Source organism: Dermacentor andersoni, chromosome 7, assembly GCF_023375885.2.
Source record: "Dermacentor andersoni chromosome 7, qqDerAnde1_hic_scaffold, whole genome shotgun sequence".
NCBI lineage: Eukaryota > Metazoa > Arthropoda > Arachnida > Ixodida > Ixodidae > Dermacentor > Dermacentor andersoni.
Window position 1 is genome coordinate 95,921,372 of NC_092820.1, and position 14,862 is coordinate 95,936,233.

General features: G+C 48.0%; 1 protein-coding gene across 1 annotated transcript in view; it reads right to left on the minus strand.

Annotated features, from left to right (window-relative positions):
• Positions 1-12,599: 12,599 nt before the first annotated feature.
• LOC129385821 (uncharacterized) overlaps positions 12,600-14,862 on the minus strand; it is a 36,310-nt gene continuing 34,047 nt past the window's right edge. Inside the window, exon 4 of the mRNA XM_055072971.2 lies at positions 12,600-12,956. Within this exon, the coding sequence (XP_054928946.2) occupies positions 12,600-12,956 (357 nt within the window). The remainder of the gene's footprint in view (positions 12,957-14,862) is intronic.

Sequence of the window (14,862 nt, forward strand, 5' to 3'; positions counted from 1 at the left end):
CATTTAGATTATTTACAAAATATCTTTCTCACTCAACCAAGTTTTCATCGGTAGCGTTTCGCTGTGCAAGTTGAAATAATAAACCCGTTTTCATACATGGGAATGAGGACATTTTGCGTACACGCTGAAGCACGTCATGCCGTGTCAGACGGCGAATGTAGAGCGGCAAGTGGGAGGTGGGTAAAGTCATTAATTTTATATCATGATACACTTGTATTCTCGACGCCATGTAGATATATTTAGTCTAAAACCAAAACAAGACGATTATACTTCGCACAGCGAAATATACTTCATACCTAAAACATCCCACACAAGGTCGCTCAGAATACGGGCATGAAGCTACTAGTTTGAGTAACGCATTGACTAAATTAACTTCGATGACTAATCGTAGTATTGGGTTTGAAATATGGCGCGTGCTATTGGGTATGTGGCCATAAAAAATTGGAGGACGCTTAAGCTTCGCCTTCAAGAGTGGAACGCGACAGCGTTCCCGTCGACCCGCCAAGGGGTGTAAGACAATGGGCTACGGCGCAGCGACTACGCGCCCCGCATCGGACGCAGTGAGCGTCGAGCAACGCAGCGTTCGGCGCGGCAACGAAATGTGCGCCTGAGCAAGCGACGCACGCCTGAGCCTTAGAAACAGCTAGTTTCTAAGGCAACACCGCATTCACTAGAGGCGCTTTTGTACCGCTTTGAAGCATCAAACTCGTGGCTGAGTGGTGGCGTCTCCACCTCACACTCTGGAGACCCTGGTTCGATTTCCACTCAGCCCATCATGCAAGTTGTTTTTTATTCATGAAGTGCCTGCTGGGATTTCTCGCTCACGGCTAACGCCGCCGACGACACCGGCTTTTCTGCGACACAAGCTCCTTAACGCTCTCGCGTTAATAAAACACACATTTATTTGTCTATATACATAGGCAACACAAAGCCATAGGATACAGAAGTAGCAAGCGCAAAAAAATGATATCTCCAGATCAATTATATTATTTATAACCACCATCTTTTACAGAACCAAACATGCCCCACATTAAGTAGCTATCAACTGGGGTTGAGTCTCTTTAATGTGTTAAATGTACAAGTAAGCCCCATGACGCATAACAAGTCTACGCCAGTTAAGATCCACGCTTCATAACAAAATTGTTTGAACATTCACTTTTACGTTTCGCCCTGTCTTTGGAGGAGCTCTTGCGCCGCATATATGAGTCTGTGTCTATCAGACGTTTCCCTGTTGCGGTAAAGGCAAATCAAAGCATCTGCTCAAGCCAATGACGTTTTCTCGTTCCTTATAGACAAAACTGGCTGTGCCCCTTAAATCACCAATCTTTACATTCCGCAGGGAACATCCTAAAACTTACAGGTATTAATTTTTTAAATGTCCGGAGTGCAAAGAAAAAAAAAGATTCACCTCTGTAGCACAGTTATTATGTAAATGCGGTCGCGTCCTCATATGGAGACATCGTGACTTAATACTAATTAATTTTTCTTTTTTTGCAAGTAAGCTTTGACAGATTATGGAAAGGAGACAAATTATTTATTCAAGATTGTGCGAGTGGTGCGTACACAGGTTCACAAGTCATGATGTTAGAAGAAACAGTCCTTCTCAGCTGCGACGCACAGGAAAACATCGCATTTCCGGCAGCGGACCCTTGTTTTCGCCGCACACTTGTCTTGCTTCCACGGCTGCGAAAGCGGTGACTGGGCTTGCCGACGCCAGTCGGCCTTCGCACCGCACCTCACACATAAATGATCCCAACACGCTTAGAGCAAGGACGGTGACTGAAGATGGGCTATTGAGCAAAGGCATTAAAAGGAACAATGCTAAGTCGCATCAGTTTAGGGTGGTTCAGTGGGCCTCCTTCGCAGGAACGAGATTCTATTGCTCTGGCATCAAACTAGGGGTCCCTGATATTCAGGCAACCGCTGGAGGACGCGACAGAACTGCCTGACTGATGTCATTCCATCGATAGTAGCGAAACGGGATCATCTACCACCTTCACTGTGAAGGCAGTGCTCAACATGATCCTTCCTTTAGTTTGAAAAGCTGCTGCTACTCAAAAACAAAAAATGAATACTCGAAAAACAAATTCAAAGTTATGCTTTGATAGTGAACTACATGTCCAAACAAGTCTATTGAAGCGTCGGTAGTTCTAAATTTTCGCGCGGTTCGTATGGGCCGCCGGCTTGTAAAAGAAAGAATGAGTAAGTCAGGGTGTCTCCGTATGAAGAGGCCAATCAAAAGCGGGCCAAAACTATTTAGCAACAGAACCCTTATTATTGAGTAACTGTTTTTGATAAGGCATTGCTCTTTCTTTACCCAAAATACGAGTTTTTAAATGTTCTGAATGATTGAGGCTGCAGTAAAAGAGAAATTCGAAGAGCTACTCACCACAACTCCGGCAAAACGGGGATGCTTCTATCATGCTACATATTTTTCTTGAGCAGTGATTTGCCGCTTTCTATTAGAAAGCGCTCGTCACATTTATTTGCCTCTGGAATATTGGTCATGCCAATGCGCCGCATGAACTTCGCTGTTTGATGAGAAAGGCAATGAAGAAAGTTGTGTCTCCACATGGAGAAGTCATGACTTACGGGGTAGGATTTACGCGTCGAGTACAGCTGTCTCTCAATTGCCAGTGTTATTGCAGAGAAAACCAAGGCAGCACGTGTGGACTAGTTCACTGAAGATCTCCCTGGGGAGAGCTGAATGGGCTAGCGACGTCAAGGTATGGCGTGTCACATTCTTGCCCACTGGTTACGTACCAAGAGGAACGTGGTTTGATGTACTCAAAACACCAGAGCTGCGCCTTGATACTGCCTTGAATTTCCAATTATCCATGTTTAAAGAAGGGCTTCAGAATTCGTTCTACTGTTTATGTGGCTGTATAATCATAGCTCGAGTTTCACGCCAACCCGAATGGTTTTTCAGCAGGTTGGTGGCAGCCTATGGAGACTTGACTGGAAAAACATAGTCGATAGCGAGGAAGTTTCTTCGCCTGTTGACAAACGAGGGTGGTTTCGGAATATCGGGGCTTGCAACTTCCTGTTGCCGTATGCTTACCTAGCATGCTTTTCTAGACTTGTCTCAGAGCTCAGACTATACGGGTGGGCGCATCGTGTTCTACTTCCCGTCGCGCCGTCGCTTCCTAAATGAACTCTTTGTTTCTTCTCTAATTGACATGTCACTTGGCTTCTGTTGTTTTTGTAACATTGGAGTGGATTAGCAATGCGCTCCCCGATGTTCAAGCCCAAGAAGCACTAGTGTCTCGACAGTGCGAAATGCTGCAAGTCCATTTAGTCTCCGAGAGGGTCCGAGGTAGAACAGGTTAGTGGAGTACACTCACGTTATTCAAGCTGCCACTAGAGTTCCGAAACTTCGGGTGGCTTTGCAGGTAGCGAGCGCAACCTGCTAACGACCAACTAGAGAATTACCACACTGTCTCTTCCGTCCTATATGCTGACAGTGTTGTCATGTAAAAGTGATAAAACGCGTGCTCTTTTATTGTACGGCTTCGTGAATTTTCTGGTGGCTAGTACCACGCACCGACTCAGATTACTATATATAAAGTATAGTTCCGCCCTATTGGGGAACTGTGCACAGACAAGGAAGCTAAGTGTGCCTTGCCATGGATGATTTGCACGCTAAGCTGCATTGTTTGTTAGGCGTCTCTTTAAGGAAGGAAGGAAAAAGTAGAGAAGGAAAGGCAGGGAGGTTAACCAGTTTAGCGTAACCGGCTTGCTACCCTACACATGGGAGAGGGATGGGGGCGATGAAAGATGGGGAAGGGGGAGAGAGAGAGAGAGAGCACATAGCACAACACACAAACATCGTCCGGTAGAGTCCATCAATCTGGCATTGTACGTGATAACACTGTCAGAGCCGCTTGTCCAATCCCGTCTCTTTCAAAAACTGAAGTAGTCCCTTCGTCGCCTTCACCTGCGATGTCTTCTGTCGGCGGCATGTGAAAATCGTGTCGAGGGACAATGGTCTAGTGTCAAGGTGCGCGAGAACGGATGCCAGGGACTGTCGCTGAACATTATATTCAGGACAGTCGCACAGAATGTGTTGCAGCGTCTCCTCGCAAAGACAGGCATTGCAGAGAGCGTTGTCGGCCATTCCAATGCGGAATGAGTAAGATTTCGTGAAAGCCACCCCTAACCATAAGCGATAAAGCAGAGTCGCCTCGCTTCGGCGGAGTCCAGTTGGCATATAGAGATGCATCAAAGAGGGCAGGTGGTATTGACGGTTGCTCTGGTTGGTCTGGCTGTTTGGTGTGCACCATGAAGAGAGCGTCATCTCCTGTGCAAGCACTCGAAGTCTGCTAGCTGCGTCGGATCGTGAAAGCGGTATGGCCTCTTCTTGTGCGTCTTCAAGAGCTGCCCGAGCGGCATTATCGGCGTCTTCGTTTCCAATGACGCCGCAGTGACTTGGCAGCCACTGAAACGTCACGTGGTGTCCTTTCTCCTGTGATGTATGGAGTAGGCATCTAATATCGAATACGAGCTGTTCGAATGGCCCGCGACGCAGAGCTGATAGTATAGATTGTAGGGCTGCCTTTGAGTCGCTGAAGATGGACCATTGTCGAGGTGGCTCCCGACTTACGAAACGGAGAGCAGCGCGAAGAGCAGCTAGTTCAGCAGATGTCGACGTTGTCGGGTGGTCAGTCCTGAAGCTGATGGTAATAGCTTTTGCTGGGACAACCACAGCACCGGACGAACACTGGGTGTTTGTGGAACCATCAGTGTAAATGTGTTCACTGTCCGCGTACCTCTCGTGCAGAAGAAGCAGAGACAGTTGTTTGAGGACAGGCGACGACAGTTCAGACTTTTTTCCGATTCCTGGTACACTGAGATGTACTGTGGGGCTGATAAGACACCAAGGGGGTATCGATGGTTTAGATGCAGCGGTGAAGCCCGAGGGAAGTTTGTCGTTGTACTTGTTGATAGTTTTAGAGAATGATGATTGGTGCCTGTCTGAAGGTAGTGCCTGAAGGTGGTGATAGGGGGCACGTGCAAAATGTCTGATGTGCGTTCTCAGGGCTTCCACCGTAATGTGAGTTCGCATTGGATGGTCCCGAGCAATCGCAAGAGTCGCCTCTGTTGACGTACATCTGGGCAAACCAAGGCAGACTCTGAGTGCTTGAGCTTGTACTGCCTGCAGTACACGAATATTTGTCTTGCAGGTGTTGTTCAGTACAGGTAGACTGTATCTTAAAAAACCGAGAAAGAGAGCTCTGTAGAGTTTAAGCATTGCGTCTACTGACATCCCCCACGTCTTCCCTGTCAAGTATTTGAACAACTGGGAAGTAGCTGTCAGGCGCCGTTTCATGTAGGCCACGTGTGGGCTCCAACAGAGGTCTCGGTCAATAATGACGCCAAGGAATCTGTGGTTTCGGACATAGGAAATGGTCCGCCCATTGATTGAGATGACATAAGGCGTCATCGGTTTCCGAGTAAATGCGACTAGTGCGCATTTTTCAGGTGAAATGCTGAGACCCTGTTTACACAAGTAGTTCGCTGTCAAAGTGGCCGCTCTTTGAAGTCGCGCACGTATCTGAGGACGTGTGACTGCCGAAGTCCAGACACAGATGTCGTCAGCGTATGTTGAAATCTTGATGGTAGGTGGCAAGCATTCAGCAAGTCCAACAAGAGCGAGGTTGAATAGCGTCGGGCTGAGAGCACCGCCTTGAGGAACGCCCCTGCTGGTATAGCGTCGCGTAGTTGGGCCATCGTCAGTTAACACATAGAATGATCTTGCAGACAGGTAACTTGCAATCCACAAGAAAACTCGACCACCTAGGCCAACCGTCGCAAGAGCGTCGAGAATGGCCTCATGTAATACGTTATCATATGCCCCTTTCACATCTAAGAATAAAGCTGCAGATAAACGCTTACGGTACCTTTCGTGCTGGACATATGAAACGAGATCAACTACACTGTCGATGGAAGAGCGGTCACGTCGGAAACCAGCCATGGAAAGCGGATAAATCTTGTAAAATTCAAGGTACCATTCCAGGCGGCCAAGGATCATCCGTTCCATTATCTTTCCTACACAGCTGGCCAGTGCTATTGGGCGGTAAGAGGTGAGTTCTAATGGGGATTTGCCCTGCTTTAAGAGTGGCACCAGGCGGCTTACTTTTCATTCGTCAGGAACATTTCCCTCCTGCCATGAGGAGTTGTAAAGGCTCAACAATTCTATCCGTGCGGACTCTCCGAGATAGCACAAGGCCCGGTATGATATACCATCTGGACCCGGAGATGATGAGCGCCTGCAGAGAGCTAGTGCCGCTTCGAGCTCCTCCATTGTAAAAGGAAGGTCCATGCGGCAATCACGGGAATGGGGGACGTCAGCTCGGGCTGGAGGATCTGGACGAGTCGCTTGGTCTGCGATCCGCGCACAAAAGTCTTCTGCGACATCGATGTCTTGCCGCCCTTGGAAAAGCGCTAGCGCCTTGAATGGAAAACGCCGTTCCGGAAGGCAACGCAGACCTTGCACCGTTTTCCAAATGTGAGACAGTGGCTTGCGAGGGTCGAGTGTCTGGCAAAACGTTGCCCACCGTTCCGACGCTAATCTATCCATACGACGCTGAATCTTCTTTTGCATCCTCCTGGCTGCCCTAAGGTCATGGATTGATTTTGTACGTCGATATCGACGTTCCGCCCGGCGACGAAGCGCTCGAAGTCGCTCTAATTCTATGTCGAAGTCATTTCGCGTGGAAGAGATCGTCATCATGCGAGTGGCGTTTTGCATCGTCATTTTAATCGTTTGCTCTAACCCAGAGGGTAGGCCCTCGCGGCAGGCATCTTCCATCTCAGATTTGAAGTTGGCCCATTGAATCGTCCGAATGGTATTTCGTGAGCCTGATGTAGACGACAAGCCTTTGATGTTCAGATAGGTGGGAATGTGGTCACTCCCATGTGTCTCAATGTCTGGAAACCACTTCACACATCTGGCGAGAGAGTTGGAGACGAAAGCAAGGTCGAGGCAGCTGCCGTATGTCACGCCTCGAAGAAAGGTGGGGCTACCATCGTTCAGGAGAGTAAGGCCATAGTTGTGGGCGATACTTGCCAATCTTCGTCCTCTTGCATTTGTCCTTGTACTTCCCCATGCTGGATGGTGCGCATTGAAATCTCCTATGATGACCCATGGGGCGGGACAAACACTCAAGATATCCTCAAATCTTTTGGTATTGAAATTGCTGGAAGGCGATATATACACGCCTATGAGAGTAAACAAGAGTTTGTTCTTTTTAACTGTGATGCATATATATTGATTGTCGTCGTGGGGCGCAATTGGTTGCAAAACATAGGTGAGTTCACGACGAACAAAAACGACGATTTTGCTGCATGCACCGTTTGTTGATGACATGATAAACTCGTATCCTGACAGTCTTATTGGTTTCGACAAGTTGGGCTCACAAATGACGATGAGTGGAAACCCATTGGTGTAGACAAACTGACGAAAATCTGAAATTCGTGATTTTAGCCCTCTGGCGTTCCACTGGATGACGGACGCTGCTTTGACTTCTTTCCGGAAGGATGGGGTATGAGTAGCCATCTTTCTAGTTGAGGGATGCAAGCACTGGGCTTAAGGCGTCCAACACTTTAAGTGCGCTTCGAGCAGATGGTGTCCTCATGTCCACTAAAAGCGCTCGAATGGCCTCCATGAGAGAACGTAGCACCGAGATGACTTGACGGTTTGTTTTGGGTGAATCATCCATGGCCGGAGAAGGATCAGGTGGGGCCCCGACCTTCTGAGGTTCTTTCGCAAGGGAGCGGCTCGGTAGCGTAGGCCATTCCTCTAAAGATAGAGTCTTTTCTGCTTCCTTCGTGGAAGTGGTGGGCCCTTTCGCGGCGCGGCTAACTGGCACCGCAGAGGAGTGGGTACTGTCACTTCGCGCATGCGTCTTCTTCGAAGACGTACGATGGTGCCGACGTCGACGCCGACGCCGGACTACCTTGGCTGCCTCCCTGTGGGCCGAATTGTCTCTGGCCATTTGCTTGAGAACCGCGCGTTCCCTCTTGATGCGGGGACAGTCTTTCGACGAGGCCGCGTGAGGGCCGCTACAGTTGGCACACTTCAGGACCGTGGCACCGCAGGTCTGTTCTGCATGAGGTTCAGCGCAACGGGGACACAGTAGCGAGTTGGGACACACGCCCTTAACGTGTCCTAGCCTGAAACACTGATGGCATTGAAGCGGCTTCTGGATGAATGGTCGAACCGGATGTCGAAAATGTCCGACTTTAACGTGGGATGGGATACAATGCCCCTTGAATATTACTTTTACGCAGCGCGTATTCCCAAGGCGGCGCACTTGCGTAATGATCGTGCCTTCGTATGCCGGCTTGATGAGGCTAGGTAAGTCATCATTAGGAATGGCTATGTCGATGTCGTAAATCACACCGGCTATGGATGTGTCGTCGATCGGGACAAAGGGGCGCATTTTGATTCCGCCTAGCTCCGTGATCGCTTGAAGTTTTCCAAGCGCAGTCGCGTTGAACACATCTATGGCGAGTATATTCTTGCGTGGATTTATTCTTATATCTTTAATTTGATCCGGCACCGCACGTTCCAGAAAAATGGATAGGGCTTGCCTGTTCAGCAATCGTAGGTTGCTTGATGGCTCTTCCGGCATATAGATGATGACGTGTGGCCAGCGCGCAGGCCTTGACTTCATAGTCGTTGTGCTCGCAGGAGTTGACGGCGCTGTGTTGACGATTTTTCTTCTCGCCCTCTTACTCCGGACGGGTATGAAGCCGTCGTCGGATGAGTCGTCCGACATGGAGTACAGCTCGGTGTCTTCGGTGTCACTGGGGGAGCCAACTCGCTTCCTTGCGGTTGACGGCTGTGATGACGTCTGGCCAGGCGGGCCTCTAGCATGCTCCGCGTCCATGGCTGCAAGACGGGGAGGCGAGGCACCTCGAAAGCCGAAGATTTTACCAAAAATTCACCGAGCACAGAAACAAGAATTACCCGTAATAGCAGGTAGCCTTCGAAAGATGTTACCTCCTTACCGGTACATGTCCGAGAACGTCTTGAGTACTTCGGTTTCCCACACAAGGTAATTAACACTTGGAGTTACCATCCTTGAGCATTCATAGCATTTCACTTGCGAGGGAGATAACATTAAAGGGATACAGAATAAAAATTAAAGAATACAGAGAAAGCCCCACAGTTGCATTCCTAAGACACGATTGCTACAGTATATAATCATCATTCGGGTTACTTTTCAGCGCATGGCATTATTTCTGACGCTGTATGAACGGCCATCGCGTCACTCGCAAAGCGCTTCCGACAACAAGCCGACGGATCTGATGTCACACATACCATCAGCAGCCGCGGGGCGAACTGACCGGCTGCGCAGTTTTGTTTTGCTCGCGTTGCACAGTGCAAAAGGTAAAGTTCTAGTGAGAATGATGTAAACACAGAGGAATAAGGTTTCAGAGCGTTAGGATCGCTAAACGCACAGCCACCTCCGTTCGGCACTGTGCTGCGTATGCGGTCGCCAACTGTTGAAATAAGGCAGCAGAAAGCCCTCAAAAATTGCATTACCAAGAAGCATAATCGCAGGCCAATTCTTTAGGCACAGCCTGTAGTATTGCCACCAACGAGGAATCCAAGTAGTGAGCACGTAACATGCACCTTATCGCATTTGCCCTAGCAAACGCGCCCGCTCCCGTTGTTTCATCGCAGCCGAGAACTCCTTCCCTTGGTGCAAACGAGCTGGCGCCACCTGTCTCATGTCGGCGAATTTAGATTTTTCGTCGCTTCAGACGATGCGGATTCAATTCATTCCGGCAGAATTGGCCAAACATCTGGCTCAGAACGTCGTACAAGCAACAAATTACGGTCAAACGGCACCTGTGCGCAAAACTACAGCGTGAACAAGCCAGCGGTTTACGGGAGAAGCATTAATGAGAAGCACGCGTGAAAAAGACTACCGATGCCTGTCGTTTTCACGCGAGCATGCAGCTCGACGGCATCCACGTTGGACGCGATGGTTGCGCTGCTCGAGTCTGCATTCTGCACAGCGTCTCATCTTTCGGAAAAGAGTGGCACGGCGTGTCTCTGTTATGGCGGCTGCATGTGCCCGACAATACTATTTCGGCACCCTTGCGCGCAGCAGACCCTCGGCGTTCTGCGGCTTTGACACGGCTGCTCCACACATCAATCCACAAAACCACGAGATGAAAGACAAGGTTTCCGAACAGCTCACACGATGAAGCTGTGCGAATAGGACAGTTGAACAAAGAAAGCGCGTCGCTCCAAACGTCAACTCGCCCCTTCGCGCGCTCAGTGTGGACGATCGCTCGAAATGGGCCTCGAGGAGGGTAAGCGAGACGCGATATTGCCGGAGCTTTCGGAGGAGACCGGTAGGTGCTGTGATTTGAAAAATATTCATTAAAATAATTACTTTTCGCTCACTTCTCCTCAGAAAGAGTGTTGTTTTGGTCGCTCTCGGTGCGACAGCTATCACTGGAGACAGAAATCTCGGCGGCAAATTTTTTTTTTCACTATACCTTTAATCTTCAAAGTGAGGCTCCTAGCAAATAGGCATTCTCGGTTTGCTTTTGTGTCCACCTTTTTCTGCATTGGGTCATCGGTACTATAGAAGAAACAAGACATGGGTCTTTGACGAGGTCGGCCACAGGTAGTTTTCTGCCCCACTGCCACTGTACTTGCGGTGTATATTATTAGAACGTTTGAACCAAAGTTTGTTTTGTATGGAGACGTCAGCTGGTGACGTCAGTTGGGGAGCAATGTGGGGCTAGCTTGTGCGTACTCCTGACTAAAACCCCTCCATACACGTTTCCGCCGACTAGGTTAAGTACCGCCAACCTGCCCTCCTCCACCACGCTCCTCTCCCACTCACCGCCTTAGCTTCCGGCGTCAAGAGGAACTTACGTAGCTGCAGCTTCCTGTTCCGAGTGGAAGTGACACTTTGTTTAGCGTTATTTACTTTCGCGTCACATGAGAGGCTTTAATTACACGAGCTGCGGTTGAAACTGTGAATGCGATTCCATCCAAGAACCACCGCCTACTGTAACCGCCGATCTGCTCGTGTTCGCTGCTTCGCGTCAACCTGCGACGGGTTGCGGCACGAGCGACAACGTAAAGTGGAATGTAGTGCCTGGGCGCTTGCAGACCACTGCCATTTTTCGTGCATTTGGAAAGCAGCGACCGTGAACTCCTACTTCAGCGGAATACAACAGCTTGTCCTCAATGCTTTCTTCTTATGGTGACTGCCACAGCTCTGCTAAGCACGCGCGGGCGTTTCACCATCGTCTAACAGCAGTCAAAGCGGAAATTCCCGCAGCGCAACTCCAGGAAGCGGAAACGCCGGAACCGGAAATTTTTAAACCGGAAATGCCGGAACCGGAAATACCAGAACCGGATTTGGTGTGAGGGGAAAGGCGGCGCACAACAAAGGTTGTCGCTACTTAAGAAAGCGGCGGTGGCGCGTGGATGTAGGGGTTTTACTCCTGAGTTCTGAAGTTGTATTGAACTCAAGCTTCGTGTCCAGTGTCCTCGGTCAGACCCCAGGGTTGAATAGCTCTAGTTAAGTGCGCTTCAAGCTTGGCGAGCGAGCGCTCCTCCGGCGATGGTTCAGACACTTCATTCACGCAGAAGGAAATAAGTTGCCGGTTTATATTGCGCCATACTACAACAACGTGTGCTACAATTTAGAGTTCAACTGTTTAATGTAACGGTTGCGAAGGTGTTAGGTTTGCCGCCCTTTCGAACACTTGGCGGTTTTTGCATGTGCACCATTGAGTGAATCGCTTTTACTTTGCTGGTACATAATACTCCTGAATTGGGAAGCATTGTTTGAAAGCAGGGATACTGTGCTCTTTAACGGAGCACCATAGTAGACGACATTCAGATTGGAGAGAATTCACTGTACATGCCCGTAGTTTTATAAATTTGGCCAATTTCGGACTTGATAAGGTTTTAATATGCCGTACTGTGCGGCATCGCATGAGGGCTCGCTAGAGCTGTCGATGCTAGGTCGCTGTCACTAAAATTTGGGAACCATGTAAAGTAAAAAAAAAAAAAAAGAGAAATCATTTTCGTGGTAACCGAAATACCGCACATAGCGCTGTTAACTTGAGGACATTGAACACAGCAGAACCACATCGAAAGATGGGACACTCTATATTTTTCCGAGCAATATCGATCAAATACCGAAGAAAAATACTTAGAAATGTAATTTTTAAAACTTCTGCCATATATGCAGCAAAAATATTTATGCGCAAGGAAATTTTCAGCTTCTCCATTCAATCTGTTTTTCAAGTTCCAGTGAATACTTAGGAATGTCCCATGGTACACAGAGAGAACATCTATTTTTCTAAAGGAATCATATGGCGGTTGCAAATGCGGGCCAATTAACTGCAGCATAGCTCTGTCTAAAAATGCGAGATAGCCTTCCTGGATAATATTATGCAAGGAAGCTGAGAGATAATTCCGTTAAAGTAAAGAAAAGAAAATAAACCAAATAAAGTAGACAAAATTTGGAATCCCTCGGAGAATAAACAGGCTAATCATGCTTTTTTTGTTTCAGGCACAGTGCAGTTCCTGGCCTTTTCTCCACTTGCCGTTACCTCACTAGCAACGGCACAAAGGGCAGAGCCTTCGATACACGAGACAGCATGCGATAGCAGATCCGTTGGTGTTTTCTGCTGCACTCATTGTTGCAATAGTATGTGCACGTTGCCTTGCAGTTGTTGCGGCGAATTCTCTCTATGCAGATGGCCAGCAGGCAGTCGTTCCAGCACGAGAGCAAGCAGCGATTCCAGTCGGGCGGGTAGGTGGGCTTCCTGATTCTATTGTGACGGTGTTGCGCCTCTTCCCCTGTGTTTCGGATGCATGGATTGGGCGTTGACTCGCAGACGCACTTGCCCTGGCAGCACACGCTTAGCCTAGAAGGACACCGACGCATCTTCCTTCGTCGTAGCTATGGTGCAAAACGAAACAATAACTATCAGAACATGACCCCAGCAATTCGCGCCCAATTTACTAGCGACCGTATGTGTCGTTAGTGTCTCACTTTTGCTTGGCTCATATATTTATTGTTCTTTTCTAGATTTGCCACTCATACAGGCATCAATTACATGCTTGAAATGGCCAAAAACTTCGTTCAATTGAAACCATGTCACGGAACTGCTTCGTTAAATCGCGAAACAAAATAAGCTTTATTTCATGAACCTAACATAAAGAAATGAGAATACTTTGTTACATCGCAAATTTCCGTACGTCAATATTCGTTATAGCGAGGTTTGACTGTATTATCTTTGTTTACAGGCAACTCCATAATAGATTTGATGTCAATCACAGCGTTTTTGACGTGTTTTCACGTCTTCCATGGTCGGCCATTTTTGTACGACATTTCGGCCAAGCTGACTACGACGTACATTCGCGTAATGGCACATTAATGCGTTCGCATTGAAAACACCATGCCATGAAACTACCTGATAGGCGTATAGCCCCAGCCTTCTGCACAGCCATTGCAGAGCGAAAAATTTTTAGAACCACTTTGTATTATTAGCGAATTTATTTATTCCAACATTTAAAATTTATGTGCAGTTGGAAGGTGCCTAATTTACCCAGCACTGAACGTTTACTGGAGCCATACTGGAGTTTACTGGCCGCGTCCTAAAGGTCGCCAATTTCTTGTCCCCATAATCTCATCGGGGAGCTTCGTCTACGTGTTTTTCTGACTACCCAGATTCCTCAGCGGAGCGTTTCAGTAAACTAGAACATACGGGCACTGTACCTACCGACGCGCGCGTCACGTAAATTGTTGCTCATAGCTGTGACGTTGTAGTCGCTAACTATTGAACGCCTCTATGAAACCATACCTATACGTACGGCAGGTCAGGAACGCGCGTACGGTAAGACGCATGAGGCGTGTGCCAGACCAGCCGCGGGGCAGCGCTAGCAACATGCTTGCTCATTGCCGATCGCTGTTGAAGAAAATCTTAATTGCGCTACTAACATGACAGAATCCTCAAAATACAGAATACAGAAATTGTAGCGTAGTGGCGGGTGTATTATGCGTCATGCCTTTTCTTTTTTATGCTTTATGATTTCTTTTTTTTTATTGGCCAGATATAGAATATTTAGCGTTTCCTCTGTTTCAGTTTAAACAAGCAGCACCTTCTGTTTTGCTGCTGCGATTTGTGAAAAAGAAAAAAGATAAAGGAGGCCACGCGAAAACTCCATTTCTTAAGGCGTCCTTCCTCGCCAAGTAAAGGGGCTTACTGCAAAGCAATTTAGTTCGCCAGTGGGTCATATTAGATGTTCCTAAGATAAAGGCAACCTAAATAATACACAGCCCGTGCACTCTGATCCATGGAGTCATGCTACCTCCCCTTACTACCATAGAATCTAATTGTATGCGGCCGAGTGAGCGGCGCTGATTTTGACATCGCAGCTTTCTTCACGTCAGATTTGGCAACGAAAATTTCCGGGCTATTAACGTGACACCATACCGCCTAGTGCATAGGCAACTGAGAAATCTGGGTGGCGTTGCTAAAATACCCTGAACAAACGAAAAGCTTGAGATTGGTCAAAACCGCTCATGCTTTATTAAAATGTCGATGAAAGCACGTCGAATGTTTCTTAGTTTCTAACGATATACACACCCCGTGTCCAGGAAGGTTCAGAGTTGTCCACCGTTTTTCTATACGATTAACGCACCAGCCACACGATGGCTTGCTTTAGTAAGTACGAAGGGCTACAAGTTCACCTTGAATTTTTTCATGCAAAACTATTTTTTTATAGTGGGGCTGGCGTGAGAGAACGAAACTTGCTATGCTTCGTTGCCAGCATTATTTTAAAAGTGGTTGTGCGCCATTACT